This window comes from Alligator sinensis, unplaced genomic scaffold (assembly GCF_000455745.1).
Source record: "Alligator sinensis unplaced genomic scaffold, ASM45574v1 scaffold400_1, whole genome shotgun sequence".
In the NCBI taxonomy this organism is placed as follows: Eukaryota; Metazoa; Chordata; order Crocodylia; family Alligatoridae; genus Alligator; species Alligator sinensis.
The window spans coordinates 504198-528598 of NW_005841897.1; the positions used below are offsets into that span (position 1 = coordinate 504198).

The following is a 24401-nucleotide window of genomic DNA, read 5'->3' on the forward strand; positions in this document are numbered from 1 at the left end:
CCCTATTGAAGATCTTGGGAACATCTTTCTCCAAGACAACTTATTTCAGGTATCAGTTCCGCATCGGACTTGAGTTCTTTAGGGACAGTTGGGTAATGTTCTAATTTTTTCAAAGACTCTTGACTCCTCTAGGTATAAGGGCTGGTAATCCATTTAGAGTAGGATGGCCTTCCTACATAGCCTAGCTCTAAATTTCTTTTTACTGAGTGCAACAGGTCACCTTTGGCCTTGGTCAGATCTGAAGGACTAGGTCTCTACTGTTATCAGTTGCATCTCTCCATTGCTTGAGATAAAGGCAATGGACAGAAAGACAGGACCCATCTCCACAAATGAAAACAAAACAAAAATCCGTCCTTGTAGCTGAGCAGGAAGGGTGAACAGGTGATAGGAGACATGCTGGATCTCCAGGGGAGTTGGCATCTCTTGAGAAGGTTCATTCTAAACCATGCGCCCTGGGAACGGATAGTGCTTTCCCACCCCTCAACGATTTCCCAGTGGCCTGAATTGTTCCACTACAGCGAGACTGGAATTAACCTCTCAAAGTGTCTTCGTTTCTGCACATTTTTAAATCGATCTTCTCAGGGGTGACCGAGTGGGCCAAGGGGAAGGGGGAGGGTTAGTGCAGGGGTAGCAAGCAGCTCCCTGGGCCTCTGCAACTGTACCAGCAGCTCCTGACCCTCCGGTTTTGCCTGCAGACCCAGAGGTTTTGTACAGTTTGTCAAGTGTCAGTGCCCTTTGCTACTGTTTCTCTTTGTTTATTAAATGTGTTTGAATAATGATTGAGATGCTGTGATTTACATTTTTTTTTTCAATAAAGATGCTGAAATGGGATTGAAGTTTGAACTAATGTCCCAGGTCCTGCTGCTTTTTCTTTGCATCTAGGAGTGCAGAAGGTTTTGTCGTCCTAATGCGCCATTTGGTCTTTATATGAGGGAAAAGCGAGTCAGGAATGTGTTCTCGGTTATTCAGCATTTCAAAAAAAAGATTTGTAAAGAGCAAGGGGAGTTACATTTGTGTCTTTTTACAGCTTGTGCTCCACGAAATCCTGAAACATGCGTTTGTGTTTCCTGCTGGTATTTGACTCTAGAATCTTCCTAGGTAAAGATCTGAGTTTTTAATGGCAATGGCAAAATGAGGAAAAGGTTGAGAGATTTTGTAAGTCATTTTTGGCCAACATCTCTATGCCTGTCTGTCTGACACACGCTTGGAAGAAAGACTGTTTTGGTTAAAGGATTCAACCACCCCACCCATTAACTTCAGGTGTGAAAACTCGCTGCACATATGCAAAGGTTCACAAGCAGTTCTTTGGCGCAACAAAAAAAATATTAAAAAATCGGAAAAGACAGATTTAGAAAAATCAGTCTCTCGTATCAGGAAAAATAATCCAAATCCAACATACAAAGAGGGCTCTGATAAGTGACCTAACTAAGCACAAAAGACAAAATGGTACCTCTCCTCCCCCAAAAAAAATTGCTGATCTGGAAGTATCTATTTGGCTAGAAATTACACTGCAGTTTAGAAGGACATGAAATCATTGTTACATTATCCCCCAGCCATAACTCCACCAGCCTTTTTCCTTATTTGTCTCTTTAGCCCAGTTGATAGATTAGCAGAGCTTCAATTTATTTCTTGTTTACTGAGGATGGATATCCAGAAAGGCTTGAAACACAGAGGTACCAACAGATGGAAAAGCAGCGGGGAGGAAAGCAGCAATATACATGCATCCCTCCCACAGGAAGGACTGAGAGCTGGAGACCCTTTGAATTGCAAACCAAAAAGTAGTGATTAGAAAAATAAAGCTTCCATTTGAATATAAGCCCATGCTGCCTTCTGCGACTACTGCAATTTGTCTTGGGCTCTCAGAGCACCAAAGTCATGCTCCTGGCTGGTACCATGTGGTGTAGGCAAGGGTTACATCAAGCCCTAGAACAGTTAATTGATGAGCCAAAGGGCAGAGGGGGAAAAATAAATCAGTGGTGAAGCTGGGAAGACAATCCAGGAAAAAAATAAAAAGAAACCTGATTTCTATCTGTAACCACAAGGTCATGCTCCCTGTTAAAGCACCTGTAACCTGCCACCAGCTATTCCTGTAGCTGGCAAAAGCTTGGTCTCCACCAAGGGTATCATCTTACCAAGGTTTCAGTTATCTAATAAAGTTACCAGGCTAGTACCTTAAATATCAAGCAGCAAGTCACAGCCCGTTACACCAGGTTTCCCTTTATTAAGATCTTAAGTACAGAGAAGTACTAGCCATGTTAGTCTGAAGTCAGGCAGAAAGCAGGGCAGGGTGGCACCTTTGACTAGCTGGGTCAGAGAGGCATGGTGCTTTCATAGGCTAACTGCTACCACAACCAACTACGCTCTACTTGGGGATGGCACAGCCTCAAGACCTTCAGGCAAACCATGCTTCAGGAGCTACTAGGACACAACTCCAAAGCTAATCTCTGAACAACCATCTGGATGGTGACCAAGCCCAGCTTGCCACAGCTTCAAGTTCAAACCCAGCCAGGCCATGTGTCCATTCATCCACGTTCACAAGGAAGGTTTCCATCAGCAATAACTCAAACACACAACATAGTTTCATAGTTGGTAGGGTCAGAAGGGACCTGAGCAGATCATCAAGTCCAACCCCCTGCTATGGCAGGAAGGAGTACTGGGGTCAAACGACCCCAGCAAGGTGTTCATCATACACTTATGAGATGCACCACGTGCCCCATATAGCCTGTGCCATACGGCCATACTGCTAAAACAGCATCCAGGCTTGAAACTGAGAACTCTGTTTAAGCAGTGCAGTTTCTCCACCAGCCAGGCTGACCGTCATGAGTTGTCACTAGGGGAGTTGCTGTGGGTATCTTAGCTTGTCAGAAAAACCTCTTCATTGTTGTTGCCAATGATTTGCATTCCTTCACAGTATAACAGTTCTCAGACCCCAAGCTGTAGCATCCAACTCTATTTTTAAGTTGTTTCTGTACTTCCTGCTGCTGCTGACACATTGCAAGATCTGTTGTAAGTTGCTGCTTACTACGATGGGATAAAAAAAAAAGTACATATGGAGAAAACAGACACAACCCAGCTCTTACTGATTATAGACACAGATGGGGCCAGGCATCACATTGCAAAAACAACAAAAAAACAAAAAACAAAAAGTCAGGAAGCTTCCTAAAGTTCAGGAGTGAATCTAGTGTGCTAGGGAAGGGGGATTGGGAGTGGGCTGCTTATCTGTCACCCAACCGGCCTCTTGTTACAGGTTCTTGGGCAAAAGAGATCCAGGCTGTAGGAAGTAAAAACTCGTCAGAAAAGAGTAGTGCCCCATTTCTGGGCTGGATGCGAGTTGAGACAAGTGATGCAGCAGAGACGTGATGATTCACTGTGGTTACTTCCATCTGAGAACACGCCAGGGCAGGGCTCAGCCTCTCCAGCAATTGCGAACTACCGATGGCATCACAATGAGAGCACTCAGAGCAGCCAGAGTCTGGATTATGCCATCACTTGGAAGACTCACAGCCCATGTAGGGCTGCTGGCAGGGAGGGTATCCTTGGGGGAGCTGCCAGCAGCCAAAGAGAACAAAACCAAAGTCTTTGACTTAGTGTTGGAGCCGGCCATAGGCCGGGTGGAAAAGAGCGGAGTAACCCCTCTGTGCTGCCATTTAACAGCCTCTATTGGAAGACTCTGGCTGCCCTAAGGAGGCAAGAGTGACCTCATGTTTGAGCAGATCAGGTGAGCATGGAGCATAGGGCACATGACATGTCTTTTACACAGGCCCGTTCCCTGAACCAGAAGCTGTAGGCACACAAAATCCATCCAAATTATGCAGGCTTGAATGTGCATAGGGTGGGAGGAGGTGACACGTTTCAGCCTAACATACTCTGAGACCATCACCAATAATACCACAAGTCATCAAGCGGATCAGCGCTTGCTGTTAAAGACAGGGGCCTAAAATCAACCCTAATGTAAGGCATGGAAATCAGTGGTTGCAATGGGAGAGGAAACCATTCTCTCCTTTAACTCAGTCTATCCTGTCCCACTATATAGTTCTTCCTTTGAGTGTTTCAGCCAGGGGAGTGCAAGTATCTCGGGGTGGTGGCAGACAGAGCTCCATACCATCTGTAGCCCCTTTGGGCTTCTTAGCTCTTCCCAAGAGCAGACTGAAGAGGGGTGAGCTCTGTAGCTACTTAGCTGTGCTCAAGAGAGTCACTCACCCCTGCCCCCCACCCCCCTTGCATTTTCCTGACACCTACCCTTCCAGATAGGGTACTAAAATCTCCAAAACCAAGAGACAGAGAAGCTGGCTCCAAGTCAATGGTGCTGCCTGGGAGGCCTTGGGCTGCAACTCCTCATGCCTCTCCCTGCGCATCTGGGTCTACTGTACCATTTCATGGCTGGTTATGGTGGCTTTGACCCTGTTCCAACACTCCAGATCAGGTTGTGCTCTTTACATCCCTCACAGCCCTGCTAAGCTAATGAGAAAGCAGAGACTCGCATGGGCAGGCTGACCCACTGAAAGGCACTTCTCCAGCAGAAACACATTCACCTAAATAGTACGCAGCAGAATGTCCCTGGACAGAGCTTGGCCTGGGGAGCTAGGAGGCCCCAGTTCTCCTTCCAGCTATTTCCACACCTGTTGGAAAGTCATCTTGGCTGCTCTGTGACTCAATTTCTCCATGTGAGAATTTGGGACAATACCACATATTTCTTACAGCAGTTGAGAAGCTTAATTGATGGCAGAGGACAGAGAGCTCTAAAGGAAGGGTGCTTGGAGGGCCAAATGCTTTTGATGGTGGATTGTCCATCACTCAAGGCCTTTACAAAGTGATCCAAGCTCAATTTAAAATAAATATATGCCCTGGTTGCACCAGACCTGCCAGTATTATGCAAGAGGTCAGATAATCATAACTGCCCCTCCCAATCTTAGATCCACAAGTTTCTCAGAACAGGCTGGCCGCCTCTAAAAAAGCATGCCAAGTTTATTAGTCACTTCCCCCTGGCCCACCAAGTTCATCATGAAGCCCGATTATATGGATTAAATGTAGGTCTTCTTACTTCTTCTCAGAGCTCCGGACCTCTGGATCTGGTGGTAGAGTCCCGTGGAGGCTTCTGTCATCATGAACAACACAAGCTTATATTTTCTCAAGGACAAAGTCATGTGCCCCTTATGCCTGGAGTTGTTCACTGACCCCGTCACCACAGCCTGCGGGCACAACTTCTGCATGGACTGCCTGCAGAACTACTGGGACCACCAAGCCTTGATCGGAGAGAGCCCCTACTGCCCACAGTGCCAGGAGCCCTTCAGTTCAAGGCCTAGACTCTGCCAAAACATCAACCTGGGAGAAATAGCAAAGCTCGCCCAGGAGGTTCAGGCCATCACCAAGCTTCCCCCAGCAGGTCCCAAAAACATCCCCTGTGATTTCTGCTCCTCTGGGAAACTCAAGCCCATCAAGACCTGCCTCCAGCATACACCCTCCTTGTGCGAGACCCACACCCAGCTACACTACAAAGACAAGGTATACAGGAGCCACCAGCTGCTGGAGCCCATCAGTGACCTGAAAGCCAGGCTGTGCCTCAAGCACCACAAGCTGCAGAAGCAGAACTGCCGGGCAGAGGGCAGCTTCCTCGGTCATACCCGCCTCCAGGAGGGGTGCAGGAACCACGAGGCAGTCCCCTTGCAGGGGGAGAGAGCCACGAAGGCGGTGAGCAAGACAGTGACCCTTGTGGCACAGGCTGCATCCTGGGCTTACTTATCATGATTTGCCAGCATAGCTGCGAGGCCATATACACACAACTGCCCCATGGCAGCAGGACCCAGCAGCCAACAGGAGCATGTAGCCAGGCCCACACTTTCTACCAGCCACCGTGGCCCATTTAAAAGCTATGCCTACGCAGGGCACAGGGCATGCCTTGCTGGCATGTTGCAGCGGTGGAAATAGTGGGAGCTATAGATGTAACCCCCTCTGGCAGCCTCCCTGTAACAGGAGCTATCTCCTGGTAGGAGAAGCTAAGATAGCAATTTTCAACAAGGGTGCTGTGGCACCTAGGGGTGCCGCCACATGCTTTGAAACGTGCCACAAGGTTGAGGAGATAAGCAGCTAAGGACAGGCTCAAGCATGCCCCTGCTTGGCCAGTCCCCCAGCCCACTGCCTGGCCCCTCTGAAACAAAGTAAGCACTTTAATTCATACACACGAGCTTCTGAAATTGGGTGCCACTCAGTTCACAACAGTTATGGAGGGGTTTCAAGTCTAGTGAGGTTGAGAACCACAGAGCTGAAGCATAGGAAGTCTTCCACAAGGCATAGGAGGTCCTCCATGGGGCCCAAATTAAACCCTTGGCACTCGCAGACCAGCCAGCTGTAAGCTTGAGGTTAGGCTGACCCAGCACAGATGGGAAGCGGTGTTGGTTCAGGCAGTTCCTTGCCCCACTGGACAACATGGTGAATCCCACTGGAAGGTTACATAGTAAACCCCTGTTCCCAGAAGCAGTGCTGAGCTCAATGGGGTAAGTGTTTCAGGAATCTCCCAGACTCGTTAGCACCACTACAAATGGCCCCGAGTACAGATGTGCCAAAGCCAGTAGTCACCATGCATTTGTGTAAGTTAGCACAAAGCCCGTCGCTGCTTATTTCACCATTACCACGACTAGTGCACAACATTGGCTTTTGCACAGCCTGAGGGACCTCCCACTGAAATCCATGGAAAGACTGTGGGCCAGGTCATCTGCCATCAATTCTCCCCAGTGGAGCTGCATTGATTTATGCCAGCTGAGGACCTGGAGCATTGATTTCAGCCAGTTAGACTGAGACTTTAGCAAAGGCACAACCTGTACGGATTCAGATCAGAGGCTCTTTCCAGCATGGGTACTTCTGAGGACAAGTCAAGCTAACAACTCAAGAGAGTGGGAAAGAGGTTGTACCTGCCTCAAGAGCAGCTCCTCTAGAAAGCCTGCAACAAGCTGAACATCTGGTAACACAACGGCCAGAGGCAGGACCCACACACAATACTCTACAGCCTTGGATTTCAACCTGTTTTCAGGTTGAATGGAGATGTGGACCCCTTTGAATTGTAAGTGTGGGTATTCACACACTTTGGATTGATCATAGTCATCTTCCAAGGACCACTTAGTAAGCTGACCCCCACGAGTCCACAGACCACGGGTTGAAAACCACTGCTTTAGAGGGAGCAATCTCTCTCCCCTCCATCTCTTGGGTGGGCCTAGCCAGTACTCTGTAAGAAACTGGAAGTCATGGGATGCTTCCAGGTCTCAGCAGGGCCTCATATTACCTTCTGAAGCATGAGATTTGGGTCCTCTGGCCCATCACAGAACAAAAAGGCAACTACTTGAAGCAGCTTCCTGCCCATTATTGCCTTCTCTGTAGATATTCTTCGAGGCCAATAGCCAGATAGTTCCATTCTGCTCCCAAGGCTGGAAGAGAGTATAAGGGAAGAAAGCTAGCTTTCACATGTCCATCCCACCTGGAAGAAACAGGTTGTAACTCTAAGGGTCTTGGCTCTGCTCTCTCAGACCTAATCCAGCCTAGTTCCCTTGACAAAGCCACACCAACTGAGGATCTGGTCTTTCCATGTTCATCAGTCAGTAGTCCGGTACCCCCAAGATCCACATACTCCTCTGTTGATGCTATTTAGACCTGCATATCTCTATCATTCAGGGCAGACAATGACAGAACAAACCTACTGGGCCCCGGCCATTGGTTGGCTGGCTCTTATATGGGTGATCATGCTGTGAAGCCAAGAAGCTTTGGTTGTAACAAGTGACTAGTGGGGTCGGGACACAAAAGAAAGAAGATCTCTTGCAAATGCCTTAAGCTCCAAGCCATCACTACATACCACGTGTTCCTTTAGGATACAATTAAGCTTGCAATGAGCTCGCTCAGCCTCTATCTACCTTAATGCTGGAATATTGAATTTTAGAAGCCCGCATCTCGTCAGGGAGCAGAGCTGAGGTCAGCAGGTGCTTTGCAGCCATCCTGCCCTGGGCCGCCATCTCCCTAGAGCCAAGGAGGTAAAGGGAAAACACAGCCAGGGCAATAGGTTCTTGAGGGCAGGGAACATCTCACTGGAAGGCCTCAAGCCCATAAGGGTCTCCTGAACAGAACTGGGGGTATAAAGCCTGGTGTGACCTTATGGTGCTGCAAATTATTGCTATTACTTCACTGCTGTTGCTCACACCTGGATCAGGACCCCTAAGGAAAGCCAGGTTCCTGCAGGAAACAGCAGTGGCTTTATGGGTTAGCATTGAACCCAGTGCCTCAGGGGGAACCATGCTGCTGGAAGCACTGTTTTTCAGAGGGAACATGAGTCAAAGTCCTGACCCTGGCTGATCATTGAATGAGGTCTTTCATAAGATCAGATGTATTAACCCCCATGCCCTAGCTGGATTTCAGCTTTGGCCAATGACATTCACACCAGACATCTATCTACAATTTCCCATGGCTATTGCCAGCTTCCCTTTTCCAACCAACCTGTTTCGTAATGTTGTTGCATGCTTCTAAGTAGCTTCCCTGTCCCACACCCAGGGGCTGGAGAAACTCCTATATCTGGTCAGAAAATGGGTTTTCCTCCATGAAAAGTTCAGATTGTTTCTTGCCCAAAAAACTAACCCTGAAATTTGAAATATTTCAGTTTGCAAGTGCTCCTCTGTGATCAATGTCCCTCTTCGTCATTTTGGGCTGGGCTTCCTAGCTGGACTGTGGAGATGTCCAGCCAGGTAGCCCAGGGAGATGTCTACCAGGGGAGCACAGTTCAGAAAGAATAAAAACATAACCCAAACTACAATTCCTACAGGGCACTGCAGCCACCTCTTTTGAATAGAGGTATTGCAGCACTCAGACATTACCTTCTCCCACTGAAAGCAAGCAAAACCTTCTGCAAGGAGCAAAATTTTTTTCTTCTTTTTTTTTGCAGCAAAAAGTAAGTTCAGGGCACTGCATTAAGTTATGTTTCATTCCTGTTCGGATGTCCACGGTCCTCAAACTGTCAGCTCTCGCTAACACATGTTCAGGAGCATGGTGCAGCAGCGAGCTAAGAGCCTGTGCAGTCACCAACACCAAGGGACACTGCATGTACATTTGCCACCGCTAAACCATAGATTTGCTCTTCCCTTTCCAGGTGGAAAACGAGCAAGTACAAGTCAACATGGAAAACCAGATCATCATGATGGCCTCTGACAGTCGTAGACACAAGGAGAGGGTCATCTACCTCATGGTAAAGCCACTGCTTCCACGCTCAGCTTGACCAAAACTAGTTCCCACAAGGGTCTCCCTACTAGGGTGGGCCCTGACGATCCAACAGCCATTCTGTCCCATGGGACCCAGAAAAAGGGGGTCTTGGTCATCAGGGGGACTCAACTTGGGCATTTCTCCTAGTAATTAGGCCCACACTAAACTCAGTGGTTTTTCTTTTTTATCTGTCTATTCACCAAGGTGTCATATTCTGATCCCCCACTCTAATGTTTTAGCAGGAGAGTTACCACTCCTTGCAAGCTACGTGGTATTTGGATTTGCTCCAATATGATTTAGTGTTGGGGGCCAGAGAACTTTTCTGCTGGTTATTTTAGGTTAGTCCTGGATTATTGGCTCAACAAGTCAGAGAGAGGAGGAAAGCACCTTTCTGGAGAGTGCCAGTACTCCCCATCTCAAGTCCATGCACCTCACTAAACTCAGTGACCACAGCCCATGCATGTCTCCTTCCCATGCAGAGAGTGGTCAAGAATGCACGAGATGAGGTGAACCAGACCTTTACAGAGATTATCAAGGAGCTCAAGATCATGCAGGTGAAGGTGCTGGAGTTTTTGGACAAGGAGGAGAGAGCAGCTCTCATCCAGATGGGGAACTCCATTCAGCAGAATCAAGTGAAGCTGGCCGACCTTTGGAAGCAAAGCCTTTGGATGACCGGCCTCCTGGAGAATACAAGTGACCAGCAGTTCGTGCAGGTAGGGTTCCTGCCACATGTTCAAGTTAAAGCTGGATAGAAACCAGCTACAGAGTTATAACACATTTTCAAGCACTAACTTGATAGCCGGTTGGCTCTTTTTATAGCCGGAAAGTCATTTTCAAATCAAGTGATAATTCGTTTGCACTTGGCCTATCTACATTTATTATGCATTTAACCAATCAATTGTGCAATAATCACTTGTAGCCAGTCTTAATTGTGCAATAATCCACTTGTAGCCAGTCTTACTTTGCATGTGTGGCTGGTCTAAATTAGTCTTACTTTGCACATATGGCTGGTCTAAATTCATTGCACGGTTAGCCAGTTAATTGCATAATATGCAACATGTAGCAGGGGCCCATGTCTCCACAGCCATCTGCACTTTTTGGAATGGTCTATTCGACTTCCATGAGGGGTCTGCCCTGAACTTGGCATCTAGAGCAGGGGCAACCAAGATATTGCCTGTGAGCCAGACAAATTGGACACCACTGGTCTGTACCACCAGCCACTGTCATAGGTTAAACTCCTCCTCATGTAGATGCAGATTGCTGTTCTGGGTCCACGTCTGTTAGGCTCAGCATGCTCTGAACCCCTGGAGTCTGAGTCCAAGCACTTCCCCGGGTTGGAATCTCTAGGCTCACTCTCAGGGTGCTGACCCAAGAGATGGGACCTGAGGTCTAACTGCCTGGCTCATGGAGTTCATACTTCCCCTTCCAGGGTCCCCAAAGAATTGAAACCTCTGCTCTCTAAGCTCCATTCTGGACCAGTTTGATGCTTCCAGGGCACAAGGTAGGTGTGAGCCTACACACCTACCAACACTGCCTTTTGAAAACACCATTGCTCTTTACTTAGCAGCACAAGAGTTGTGTGGATTAGATAAAAGCACTAACCCCAGCATGTCTTTCCCCACCACTCAAGAGCATTCTTTCGGCTGAGCACAGGGTCCTCTGGAATTGCCCAGGATTGCCATATGACCTCTGTTTTTTCCTGAAGCCAAATTACCCTGCCCTACCCCTACTGTGAAAGCACACTCATTTCTGCCCCTCTTACGTAAGCTTCCTGTGACACCCTTCAAATCTTTTCTTGGGAGTCTCTTCCCACCCCTCCCCATCTCTCCCTTGTTACCTGTGGGCCACCTCTATAATTGAATTCATTCCAGTGCACCAGCCCCATAGCTAACAACCAACAGCCCCTCAATGCAGTGAGCAGAACTAGGCCAGCTTCTAAACCAGAAGCATTTCCATTTGTATTTGAAGAATCTTGCGGTTTTCAATAAATCTGTCTGGAAAGAAATGAGACTCACTCCCCAAATCAAGTCTAAACAACCTTCCTTCATGAGACATCCATTCTGCCCTAATTGCAACAGACTGCAGTTCCTGGGTTGCATGCTTGTTTCTGGATCCAGACAGGAACCCTATGCTGAAAAAAATAAGTAAACACTGCAGCAAAATGCAGAGAGTCAGTTTAGAGAATTGGCTTTGAGGTAGACTCCAGTGTAATGGAGAACAATCCTGTCCTGGCTCTTAGGAGATAGTAACATTTGGCATCATCTCAAACACACGAGTAGCATAAAATCCACCCTCTGCAGAGGACCATTAAAGTCAGTGTAATTTAAGCAATGGTTAGGCTTCCCCGCTGTGCTCTTTGCACACAGGAGAAGTCAGCCACCTGCCAACACCCCGGCTCACACTGTTCAAATACTGTGCCACATTCTTTTGCATATAACGTTGCAGGAGTTTCCAATCCCCTTTCATAGCTTTTCTAGGAACTGGAGTGCCTTGATTATGCAGCAATAACGGCCTCTCAAATATCTAGATATATTTAAACCTCAGATGTCGTTTCACAACCATAACTTTGACCTTCTCTCCCCATACAAGCACGCACCTGCTCTTTCCTCCGTGCTGAATCCCGAGATCTGGAGAAATTTATTATGGGCCAGATTCTGACACAGGAACACAGACTTTGTAGTTCGTACCTCCACAATAAGCACCCCCACACCGTGGAATAAGCTGTCGTTTAGTAGGAGGACATCAGAACCTGGCCCAGTGGCATCAACAGTGAATGGCAATAGTTCCCCAAATGGTCTCTGCCTCACAGGAATTCCCCAAACTGAAGCAGCTGGGAGCCTGCCCAGAGCCAGTGGTCAGCCTGAAGTGTGAGGAGTCCTCGAGTTTCATAGGCGTCAAGCAGATGCTGAGTGATCTGAAGGCCCAGCTAGCAGTGGTTGCTCTCCACTTCGTCAATAAAATCCTTAAGACAGGTGAGGGAGCTGCTTTTGCTGGGAGTGTTTTTACCCCCAAAGGACCTTCCTGAGCTGCACCCCCAGGTCCCAGCTCCTCTGGAAGTACTGGGAAGACAGGACAGTGCTGGCATTGGCAGATACTTTTTTTAGCGGCCGAAATGGGGAACGCCATCATGGATGCTATCGCCAGGTTTTCAGTGGGTAGTTGTCTTCTGCCATTGACTGCAGAGGACTTCTCCATCCTGGAGGAGCCCCTATGTCCTCCCCTGGGTCCCTCCTTCCTTCCAGAACAGCTAAGACTCTAAGACCGGCTGGTCTCAATTACATAAATGTCTCCCTTGGTGCTGCTCTGCAAGGGAGTCCAAACACACAATGGTGCATTTGGCACCAGCCACCTTCTACCAAGAGTCCAAGCCGAAACCTTTCATGGATCAAGAGACTGGTTCAGGTGCCTTATCAACCTTCTGTGGAACAGCACAGCTTCCGAGCCGCCAGTCAGCATTGAACAAGTTAATGCCCCACCATATCATGGATCCCATCTCATGGAGGCTAACCTCCCACTCCTCTCACTGGCCTGGGCCAAGGAGGTAACCTAACTTGTGGTTTCTCATCTCGGGAATACTGTTCCTACACCACATCCTACTATCTCAGGACAGTGGCATCCTCACCTCACACCCAGCCTCCCATACCCATGTTCCCATTCACAATATTAAATCACCTACACCTTCCCATGAAGCGTCTAGATTACAGCACTAAAAGGGAATGAGAGGAGGGATCCCTTGGACAGTCTAGACTGTGCCTCCACTTCAGCCACCAGGCCTCAACTGGCATAAATCCATGTAGCTTCATTTACCGCAGTGCATCCATGACAATTTACACCCCATCCCACTACCTTTACGCACCATCCTCCAGTGGCCATCAACTGACTTGCACGTTGCTACAATCATACAAGTGAGAGCTGGACAAAGGAACTTCATGATATTCCAGCTTAAATCCAAATCCAAAAGTCAAATATTACCTACAAATTGTTCCCCTTCCTTTTCTACCACAAGAGATGCATCACATCTGACTGGGCTTGGAGATGCTGTTTAAAAAGCTGTTCTTGAGGTATTTCTGTATTTGGGAATTCAGTCCTGGGCAGGAACATGCATGCAGAAACAGGGCATGAATTGTAAGCAAGGCAGTTAACCTAACATTTTTTAACCCTGTGCAGAACATTTTGCTTTGATAATTAGACAAAATTCAAGAGGGAAGGAGAGATCCTAGGGCCTCCTCCCCCATTCCAGTCCACACATTTGTTCAACAGTTCACCCACCCTCATTTTCCAGAAGCTGAATGAACAGCTTCTGTGCCTTTTATTTTACAGGCATCACCATGCAGCCCTATGAGGTGATACCACCCAATATGGACAGGAAGACCCTCCTGAAGTGTAGGTCCTGGCTATATTTCTTGGCTTTCTTTTCTCCGGTCTCTGTGCCCTAACTTCAGGGAAAGGTCTAGTCCAGGGGTAGGCAACCCCTGGCACAGGTGCCAGAGTGTGGCACTCAAAGGCATTTTGCTTGGCACGCACACCTTGGGGGAGGTAGCAGGGAAGGGCCCAGGGCTGTGCTGCCACAAGGGTCGGGCCCCTCACGGCTCCCCTGCCATGCAGCCCTGGCACATAAACATCTTACAAGTTGAGGTTGCAGGTGTTTTTGGCACTATGCTGAAAAACATTGCCAACCCCTGGTCTAGTCTAACTGCTGGAGATGGCAAGGTCCTTGATGGAAGGAACTCAGCAAGCTGGAATCGTCAAAGGCCCAGGAAGGACAGAAGAACATTAGGAATGTGTTTTACTGCTAAGGCAATGGGAGGCGGGAGGAGTAGCACATACCACTCTGCCCAAGGTGAACCCTAGAGGAGCCTAGCAGGCAGACTCCATGAGTAGCACTAAAGGTTTCCCTCTGCACAAACACAATGAAGGATGCTGTGCAAATCATCACTGGCCCAGAGAGCTTGCAGCCTAAACACACAGTCCCAATGATGCAGTCAGTGAGGGGAAGGTTGTGATTACCTTACATTTGGGTTGAACTGGACGTCAAGTGACGCACAGTCAAGGGGCAGTGGATCAGGCCCTACGAAGAGAGACTAAAGGGCCTGAACCTATTCAGCCTCCACAAGAGAAGGATCAGAGGGGATCTGGTGGCCATTTACAAACTCAGCAGGGGGACCAGCGGAAATTGGGGGAGGCTCTGTTCCCTCAGGCACCACCCAGGGTTACTAGGGATAACGGCCACAAATTGTTAAGAGAAGGTTCAGGCGGGACATCAGGAGACATTACTTTGCAGTTAGGGCTGCCAGGCTCTGGAATGGACTCCCAAGGGAGGTGGTGCTCTCTCCTACCTTGGGGGTCTTCAAGAGGAGGCTGGACAGATATTTGACTGGGGTGATATGATCCTGGCACCTGTTCCTGCCTAGGGCAGGAGGTTAGACCTGATGATCTGTTTAGGTCCCTTCTGAACCTAAGCACTATGAAACTATGACTAAGAGTTTCCAACCTCAAGTACATCACTGAGCCTCAGGTTCATTCATTGTACAGTGGGGACCACAACTACAGAGAAAGGACATGAGGCCTCTTTAGTAAGTGTTTGTAAAGAGCCTAGGAGCTCAGATAAACACTATACACATTCTAGGTGTTATTAAAATGTTAGCTTGGGTATCTAGCAGGGGAGAGGCTACACATGTGTGAACATTTTCATGTGCATCAGGGGTTTGATAGTGATAGAAATCATGCTGTGCTGTTCAATCATAACAGAGCATCTCTAGCAGGCTAACTACACATAATACCTGCCTGTCTGCATCTAGAGTCCTTATGGGAAAATCCACTGATCCCCTTGGAAGATAGGTCTCCTGTAGAGAAGGTAACTAACAATCACATAGCCCATCTACCAAACACTTTGCTACCAGGCATTTGGCAGCTATTTCGCACTTTAACAACAACTCCCCCTACACACTCACACACCTCCTCCCTGGCCCCCGAGCTGTACTAGGGACCAAACTAAGCCCAAGATGAAATAAGGTACAAGCCGCATCTCTCAGTCTCATTAGCATTGTAGCAGTGACTCTCACTGCCTGTCTGAAGCAGCAGGTAGCTTGCAGCGGCCTGCTCAGTCTATTTACCAACAGTGCCAAGTGTAAATTAACTTTGGAATAAAGTAAAGGCTACCTCTGTAACAACAGTAACCTGCAGGTCAGGTGCTTTGGGATACAAAGGATGCAGCCAGGTCTAGGTCAGCCCCAAAAGTTTTGAGAAGAGAGTTTTCCAGAAACAAAAGTCAAGTTTATGATTTGCTTTTCAAATCCCAATAGATTATCCATGTGTTTTGGAACCCAAATGCTGCCCCATTCCCAAACAGCCTCAAACTGAAGTCAGTCTCAAGCTGCCTGTGAACACATGAAGCTGATGACAGGCTGTGCCGAAAGAAAGGCAAAATACTTACATACACTACGTATTAGTATGGGCACATGCATTACATTTCCAAGTCTGTCCATCATCAAGATCTACAAGCAGAGATAGTGTTGTGTTAGTAAGAAATCATTAGGCACTTGTACATGTTATGTTGTGTTAAAATCGTGCCTCATCTTAAAATAGGTCTGCAAAATTTAAGAGACTAATTATTTCAATTAAATTCTATTACTTGTGCCTGTAATAAAAACAGCCCAACCATTTGATTTGTGGGCATCGTAATTTAACGGAATAATTATTTCATTTTGACCCTGCAGTTAACCTGCAGTGGTAAACTGCCTGAAGAACTCAATGCTGGTTTTAGGCTTATGTAAAAAAAAAATTGGCCTTTTGGATTTAGGACCAAGGAGATCAGTCTCTTTTTCAAACTGGCTAGAAGTCTGAAATTGCAAGACAAGACCGTTTTTGACCTCTTTGTCAAGGATGTTGACAGGCAATTTCAATGTTGACAGCTAGGCGTCTAGCTGGGGTCACCTAAACCCAGCACTCTTTCCTGCCTATGCAGGGGGTCGGACTCGATGATCTATTGAGGTCCCTTCCGACCCTAACATCTATGAATCTATGTTATGGTCTTATCTGGCCTCAACATAGCATACCATATCTTGAGATGCTAACCAAAAAAGCAATTATTTGAAGAAGTCTGGTTGGTGAGCCAGAAAGAATTTAGTTAGTTTTAAAACCAAATTACTTTTCTCTACTTGAAACTCAGTCACGAAGGAAGTATTTTGGTTGTCCTACATATCAGAATTGGGTTTTTTTGGATAGGGAAGAGACATGCATGCACACACATCCCCACACCCTCCTTCCCTTGTATTTTCTGTAACCTAAACATTGCAGCACCTTACTGGAAAATAAAGTGAACTAGAGTTATTTGTGAGTGACTGGGTGCAATGGAAAAAGTTAGCAAGCAGCACGATAGTGATAAGCATGGCATGAGGGGGTTTGCATGTGGCTTTGTACTTAACTGATAATACTTAACCTTAAATGACTACAGTGGAAGATGACTACCATTTCCATCTGGCCCCTGATTTTTAATCACTCAAAACTTCCTGAAACTTTTACTTTTCAGGCTAGCACTCTTCTCCAGTTCCCCTCCCCTCCTTCAAGATTTGGAGTACAAGTGCAGGGCGGGGAAGGGAGAAAATACTTATTTTAAATTCTCTTACAGACTTTTTTTTTTGAGCAATGCTACAGCCAGCCTAGTCGAGGATGGAAATTGAGATTTGAATGGCTGTTGTCCTCAGAGAGAAGTGTCTTTGAGCACTTCAATGAAAATTGGCTTGGTTTTGACCCCAAATTATCATGTCTAGCTTGCACCTACGCTTTATAGATGGAGTTGCTAAGTTGCTGATGGGTCGGCTCAGACCTGCGCTCCATGATTTCAGTTGGAATGGGACCAGCCCCAGAGCGCAGCTCAGGAAAGTGAGCCTTATGCAGGTGCAGCTAACCTAGTAAAGCAACAACCACCATGCTGAAGGTGTGCAAGCTTTAACCAGTGGCTGGCAGCTGCTTCAAGTTTGCAGGAGAGAACTCTGCTGGGATTCACTTTAAGGCTTCTGCAGCCTGGGAGAAGAGCCATCCTGGACACCAGCTGAGCTGTACAGCAGGCAGGCTTCCTCCTACAGATGGCCCAAAATACCTGGGACATGCTTCCTAGTGGCGGTTACCCAACTAGCTTCAGGTGACATATATGGAACTTGCACCTGTAACAAGGCACTATCATGCCATTGGAAGGCGTTTCTTCCACACAATTCCCCCTCCACCCTATTGTTTCCCTTTTCATTCAAAGCCAAGAAGACTTTCAGACAGTAGATGCCTTCTTGCACATGCTAAATTCTAGCTACATAATCATGGGTCATTTCTCAAATGCAGTATGACACCATACACTTGGTATAGCTCTGGATACATGGGCGGCCTTCTCAATTATGAAGGGTTTGACCTACACAGTATAATACATTATGAGTACAACCCAAGAGCAGCAATTATTCTCAGAGGTGATGGTAGATTTACAGTAGTGTCTAGGACCCTACTGTACTTGAAACAAAGATGACTTCCTCCAACCCCGTAAGAGACCACAAATGGATACAGACAGACTGAGGAGCACAAGGAAGGGGAGACAATATGGTCCAATTCATTTAAGTGGCATTTCACAGAGTTCCTCATCCTTCATTTGTGACTAAACCGGCTGTCTCCTGGGCTCCTCCCTTCCCCACTCAACCTCCTTCGGTTCTTGTTTCCTTTTGCGTGCCCTGACCCACATCTCCTCCTTCCTCTTGCAGACTATTACAACCTGAACTTTGACCCCAACACCGCCAGCGAAGAGCTGCTATTGTTCAAGGAGACCCACTCGGTGCTGAACATTGGCATCATGCTGGAGTCCTCCTCCATGCCCTGCCAAGGATTCAACCACTGGCCACAGGTCTTGTGCACCCAGAGCTTGTGTGGAGGCTGCCACTACTGGGAGGTTGAGGTCTCAGATTCGTGGCTCTGCTTGGGAGCCACCTACAGTTATGCGCACAGGACCGGGAAGAACTACATCTACTTGATAGGCAGGAACAGCACCTCATGGTGCTTGGAGTGGGACTCGCTCAAATTCTCCGTCTGGCACAACAACATCCAGACGGTGGTGAAGGGCAGCTATTACCAAACTGTCGGGATCTTCCTAGACTATGCTGCTGGCTCCCTGACTTTCTACGGGGTCACCAACACCATGAACCTCATCTATCACTTCCTGACCACGTTCACGGAACCACTGTACCCTGCTGCCATGGTGAGCGGTGGAGGTTCGCTGTTCCTGAGGCAGCACCCGAAGTAGGAGCAGATTTTCTGCCTGGAGCTCACGGGGGCTCTTTGTTGCCAATAAAATTTGTTTCTATCTTATTGCCGGCCAAGCTGGGTTTTTAGTTCATGGCTACAGCATTAATGGCGTTTACACTCGGTTCTCCCCTGGGAGAACGGGATACACCACTCAGGGGTGGGGAGGAAGGGGTCTTCCACCTGTTCTATCCAGCTCCCTGCATCATCTCTGCCTGGTGTCCTTTCAGCTTTGTAATACAAGACCAGGCATCAGGCCTTCTAGCATTCTCTTCCCACATTAAGCAAATCATTTAACCTTGCTACGCTTCTTTCCCCCTTCCTCCTCTCCATCGGCTTCACATGGGCATTAAGAGCCCTAATAACAGACCAAGATAGTACTAAGTGCTATTCACACAAGGCAGCCATGCTAAAATGGGCCACGCTGTTGAGAATCTAGGCTCTCCTGTGGTCCAGCCCAGATTTTTCCCTTGTTGTTCCTGGCTGTGCTCCCTTTTTACAAACCTGAAGTCCCCCTATCATAGTATCATAGTAGGTAGGATCAGGAGGGACCTGAACAGATCATCTAGCCTGACCCCCTGCCACAGGCAGGAATGAATGCTGGGTTCACAAGACCCCAGACAGGTGATCATCCAACCTCCTCTTGAATTTGCCCAAGGTAGGGGCGAGGACCACTTCCCTGAGAAGTTGGTTCCAGATTTTGGCCACCCTAACTGTAAAATATTGCCTTCTGTTCTCTCACCTAAACCTATTCTCCATCAGCTTATTACCATTGATCCTCGTCACCCCAGGTGGTGCTGGGGAGAAAAGGGCTCTGCCTATTTGCTGTTGATCTCCCCTGATGAGCTTGTAGGCAGCCACCAGGTCCCCCCTCAGCCTCCTCTTGCCGAGGCTGAACAGGTTCAGGTCCTTCAGTCTCTCCTTGTAGGGCCTGTCCTGCTGCCCTCTCACCAAGTGTGTGGCCCTCCTCTGAACCCTCTCCAGGCTGGCCGCATCCCTTTTGAAGTGCGGCACCCAGGACTGGATGCAGTACCCCAACTGCGGCCTGACCAAAGTCACATAGAGGGGGAGTATCACCTCTTAGGGACTCTGTCCCATTCCAGCTGCTCTGCACTTTGCTGATAGTGCCAAGCAGCCTTCAAATCTAGCGTGGCTCTTCATGGAGAGTTCCTGGTTCTGGGCTTGAACTGCTTGCCCACTCCTCCCTGACAGGCAGAAGCTCCACTCAACCTGGTCAGATGCTTTCTTTAGCACCAGCAATAGATAAGCAAGGGCTTGCGTGGGTTCAACAGACCAAGGAAAGTTGCAGACAAATCGATCACTGGAACGTCTTCCCTGAAGAATCTAGTTGGTTTCCCCCCTACAGTCTCAGCAAGAAGCCCATTTTAGGCACTAAAATTAGGCAAATGTATTTTCGAAGTTAGATTCAGCACGACACACACATGCACAATCCCCCACACCCCCTTATTATTCATAACATCTGAAGTAGTCACCTGTTTCCTATGAAAGCTCATACCTCTCCAAACTAGTTATTGTCTCAAGGTGCCACCCTGCCCTGCCTACACCCTTATCACAATTCAGCCTGGTTTACATCCCAGCAGTGTGATAAAAAGCAATGGCTCAGCTTGCTCCTTATTAGAAACCTCAAGAGAAATGGAGGCAGCACTTGCATGTCATTTTTTTCCCATCCACAAAGAGCTGGCAGCTTCCCATAGTTACAGCCCAGTGATCCCACTAACTTGAGAAAGTATTTCAACAGTGTAACCAAGTGTAATATGCCAGAGCCTCTTTGGACTTATGTGAAGGTCTCTGTTCTCAGACTAATATTCAACTGGCCCCTGCAGTGGTTGGATTACTTTTACAGGAGACCCGTGTCAACACCACTTCTTAACAGGCCCTTTCAAGTTAACCTAAGATCTTGTGAACATTAATTGCTCTTTTGTTGCCTGCCGTTGCAGGCAGTTTGCTTCGGATGACAGCCCTGGCTGCCTCCCAGTAGCACTGTGGCTGCATCCCAAAACAGCCATTTTTAAAAGAGTAGGTGCAGTTTTATCATGGGTATAAAGCATTTGGGGGAGGGGGGGCATGTTTTCTCATTTCTGTCTGTGCCTGTGCTACTACCTGACCATTTTTTACCTTGCACTTAGAAGCCAAGCAAGGTGTGGGCTGCTCAGAGCCTGGCTGGGAATGCTAGGCACTGCAGGAAACTAGGATGGGATTCAGTAAAAGGTCTTCTCAGTTCCTACCCAAGAGCTGCCCTAAGGCAGCCTATATATTGCTGTGGCTTTGCAAATCAACACTGCTGACTCCTGGCCATTCATTGAGACCCACTATTCAGCAGCATTCAGGCCTCTATTGCCTCCCCAGCTCTCAGGACTGCTGCAAAGAAGTCCCTGCACTTCAAAGCCAGAAGTGAAGCAGAGAAGATGTTTTGGAAATATCCCCAGCCACTGCTCTAAAGGCAACAGGGGATGTCCCCAGGAAGGGTGGAAAGGGCTTAGTTTTTGGTGGTTGTCTCAAGAAGGCCATGGAGGTGGTCTGGACATGCTCTGCAGTCAGGCTGTTAGGTGAGAATTGTGACGTTCATGAAAAGACCACGCGCACGCACACACTTCCAGTCTTCATGTTTGCAGAGAGAACCTGAAACACAGCCAACATGTTGCTAAGTATTCAGAATGCAACTAAAGGACCCAATCCATGTAAGCCAGACTCTTGCTTTCTTATTTCTTGGCATAGGTGCTGCTAGAGGAGAGCCTCCTTTTAACATGGCATCTGCAGATCCCTCATAGTGCTGTCACGTCCTGTTCCTCAGCTACTGAGCCTGGGATATACGTGCATCCCTTGTGTCCAGCAAAGACCCATAAAAAGTAAGACTCCATAAAAAGAGGGAACTCTGGAGGTCTAGTCTGGTCCCTTGCATGAGGCAGGATCCAAACCATCCCAAGCAAATCCTTGTCTAACCTGTTACTATAACTACACAGGCACCCCTGCCATACGGTGCCCTAACCTGCCACTGGTAGAGTAGAGGGACAACGGTGGCCAATGCCCTGCTGCTGCAAGGGTTGTTAAAATACGCATTCAAAAACTTGAAATATGAAAAGCCTCCTTTTCCACCTGCCTGCCCCCACCCATCCCCATATTCTTGCCCAGGAGACTGCATTTCAGTGGTAGATGGAACAATACTTGCACCTACTCCAATGATGCTCAACCAGGGTTTTGTGGCACCCCCAGGGTGCCATAAGATCCTTCTAAGGGTGCCACGTCTACACATGATTCACAAGATAAACCCAGAGATTTCAGATTGGAATTTGTAGTGTCAAAAAAGATATGCTACCCTGTTGCCATCTTTCCAACAGAATTGTTCTATTCTTTTTCCATAGTCAAAAAAAAGAGGGACAGCTAGAGCTGGCATTTTCTGAGGGATGCCTTCAGCCTACAGAGATTGAGAATGACCAGTCTACCCTATTTGTAAACTGATGTGGAATTTGGAGGCTAAGGCAATTCAATGTCCTTGATTTGAAGTGTCGTTGTCCCCCCCCCTCTCTAAATGAAGTCCCCGCAGTGTTTCATCTCATGCAACAAATGGAATCCCAAAGGTTTTCCTTATCTGGGTGCCTGGAACCAGTTCAGCTCATCTTTTTTTTTTTTTTTTAAATAAAAAATAAAATAAAAATCTGTAAGCGGTGATTTGATCCCACTCAATTCTGGAGAACAGGTTCCATCCTGGACCAAAAGCCCATCCTAAATAAGGTTCCTTTAAACCCAATGACACTGGGCTTAAACAGCCACCCCAAGCAAGAGGCAAAAACAGCTGCAGCTCAGTGCATGCAATAGTTACCCAGATCACAGCCATCTACTCATGCACAAATGATGGTTGACAAGTAATAATTCAGTACGCTGCAGATGCACAAATCCATTTTTAAAAGATTAGCTTCAGGCCAGCCTTTGCAGCACGGTCGAGTGGTTAGAAAATAAGAATCAGAACACCTGGGTTCTATTCTTAGCTCTCTCAGTGGAGCTACAAACAAGTCAGACTGTTGCGTGCAATAGGTATCCAGCCCAGAGAAGCCCTACGAGACTCCATTAGGTCTTCAAGTGTTTGCAGATCTCAAGACAGGTAGGCACTAGAGGAGCAGATTGTTATAAAGATCATTTTCCAGAAGAGGAGGTTGGTTTCCCCCCTCATCCTACAAGCTGACTATTCTGCCCTACAATAAACCCCACAGTCCTTCTCAGCTTGCGCCAACCACCTTGCATGTTTGTACAGTATGTTTGGTGGATGGGCAAAAATAAGCTCTTGTTACACATGTGGTTTGGGGCCGAGCCAAGGTAGGCCTGGCCGGGCGAAGTTCACATGCTGCATGCTTTAGAACGTAATATAGCAAATTTTGAAATAATTTTATAGCACCCTCCTCCCTCTTGCCTTTAGTCCCACAAGTGTCTTGTGCCTCCTTTATATTGTGTCTCTTCCATCAGCTCTTTCTTATCATGTATTGCTTTTCTTCTCCTTCCAGCTGTTCCCCCATTATAGTTACTCCCCCAGCTGCCCTCACAATGTCACTCCAAGTGATCACATCACGGTCAGCAGCACTGTCTCCCTTCTAGCACCACTACTCATGCCCGACTTTCCCTCCAAGATCTCCACTCATTCACTCCAGTAAACAGGCCCTGAATAACTCCCCCCCCACACCACCTCCCGATCCCCGATTTATATATCAACACTCAGCCGAAGCAATGACACACACAAGCCAGATGCTTCAGCTATACCTTTCCCCACCCTACCACAAATTTTGCAGAACAAGGTTGGGCCTAGAGTATCAAGCAAGGCCATGGGTGGGACATCCACTGGCATTCACCTGGAAAGGACATTGAGATCTCCCAGCCTGACAGCAGCCAGGAGTCAGCTTAGGCTGCCCATGTAATATTTGTTCTGGTAATTCAGTAGACAGATCATTTGATGTCAAGGTTCATTTCCTTCCTGAGCAGTGTCAATTCTGCATTAGGCTTTGGGACACAGATCCGAACGCAGATCTGCAGCTGACGCAGACGGAAGGGCCCCTTTTTTTTTGGCAGAGCGCAAGGTGATCACCACTTGCAGCAGGAAGAAAGTGAAGTGCATGGGGGTGTTATAACTGAGACAGCGGTGGGCTCATCTGCCTGTTTCGTGGCGTCTCCGATCCATTTGCTGTCTAGCACAATCCCGCATCTCGAGACGTTCATATCAAAATCCCTCTGCAACCTCAGCAGACGGGCAGATGGGCAGCTAAGTTAAGGGCAGAACCAAGGAGAAGGGCATTCGGGTCCTCGCGGACTTCCTTAGACACGAGGGGGACTCCTGGGGTAGGAGACTGCTTGGATCTGGGGGAGGGATCATGCGATCACCCCAGCGCAGGATCTCCTTACGCCTCCATCCTGACCACCTCGACTCGCAGCTCCTGGCACTAGGAGAGCGGAGTGTGCCAGGTGGCTCCAAGAAACGCAACACACTGGATCCCATCCCCAGCAGATCCCCCCCCCCTCCCCCAAGCTGCCACTGCATCCCCGACATATCGGGACCCTCTCCCCTCCGAGACCCATCCCCGCCCTGCATCTCGGGGCGGATCAGCATCCCCCTGCGGACCCCGCTCACGCCTCCTCTCCAGCCCCATGGATCCACTCCACCCCCCTCCAATCAGACTCATCCCCGGGTGGATCCCCCCCGTTGAGAAGGCGGGTCTTGGGCAGATGCAATCGCCTCCCGGCGGATCCCGGGGGACCCGGCGCGGATCTCGGCTCCCCCCCGCGCTGTCTCCTCCTCCCGCCGGGGCGGAGGCGGCCCCGCAGGAAGAGCAGCGGGGAGGAAGGCGCCCCGGGGGCTCCGGAGTCGCCCGTGTGAACAGGTAACGCGGCGCGGGAGCCGC

General features: G+C 48.3%; 2 protein-coding genes across 2 annotated transcripts in view; both read left to right on the plus strand.

Annotated features, from left to right (window-relative positions):
• The first annotated feature begins 5103 nt into the window (after window positions 1-5103).
• LOC112549333 (tripartite motif-containing protein 16-like protein) lies at window positions 5104-18502 on the plus strand. The gene is given in 8 exon segments (XM_025197427.1): window positions 5104-5688; window positions 7922-7953; window positions 7955-8012; window positions 9119-9214; window positions 9708-9941; window positions 12038-12200; window positions 13549-13611; window positions 17967-18502. Coding segments are annotated over 8 exon segments (1767 nt in total).
• Window positions 18503-24253: 5751 nt separating this feature from the next.
• Window positions 24254-24401, plus strand: part of SLC16A5 (solute carrier family 16 member 5) — a 22380-nt gene continuing 22232 nt past the window's right edge. The window contains exon 1 of the mRNA XM_006018348.3: window positions 24254-24380. The gene's annotated coding sequence lies outside the window, so the exon portion shown is untranslated. The remainder of the gene's footprint in view (window positions 24381-24401) is intronic.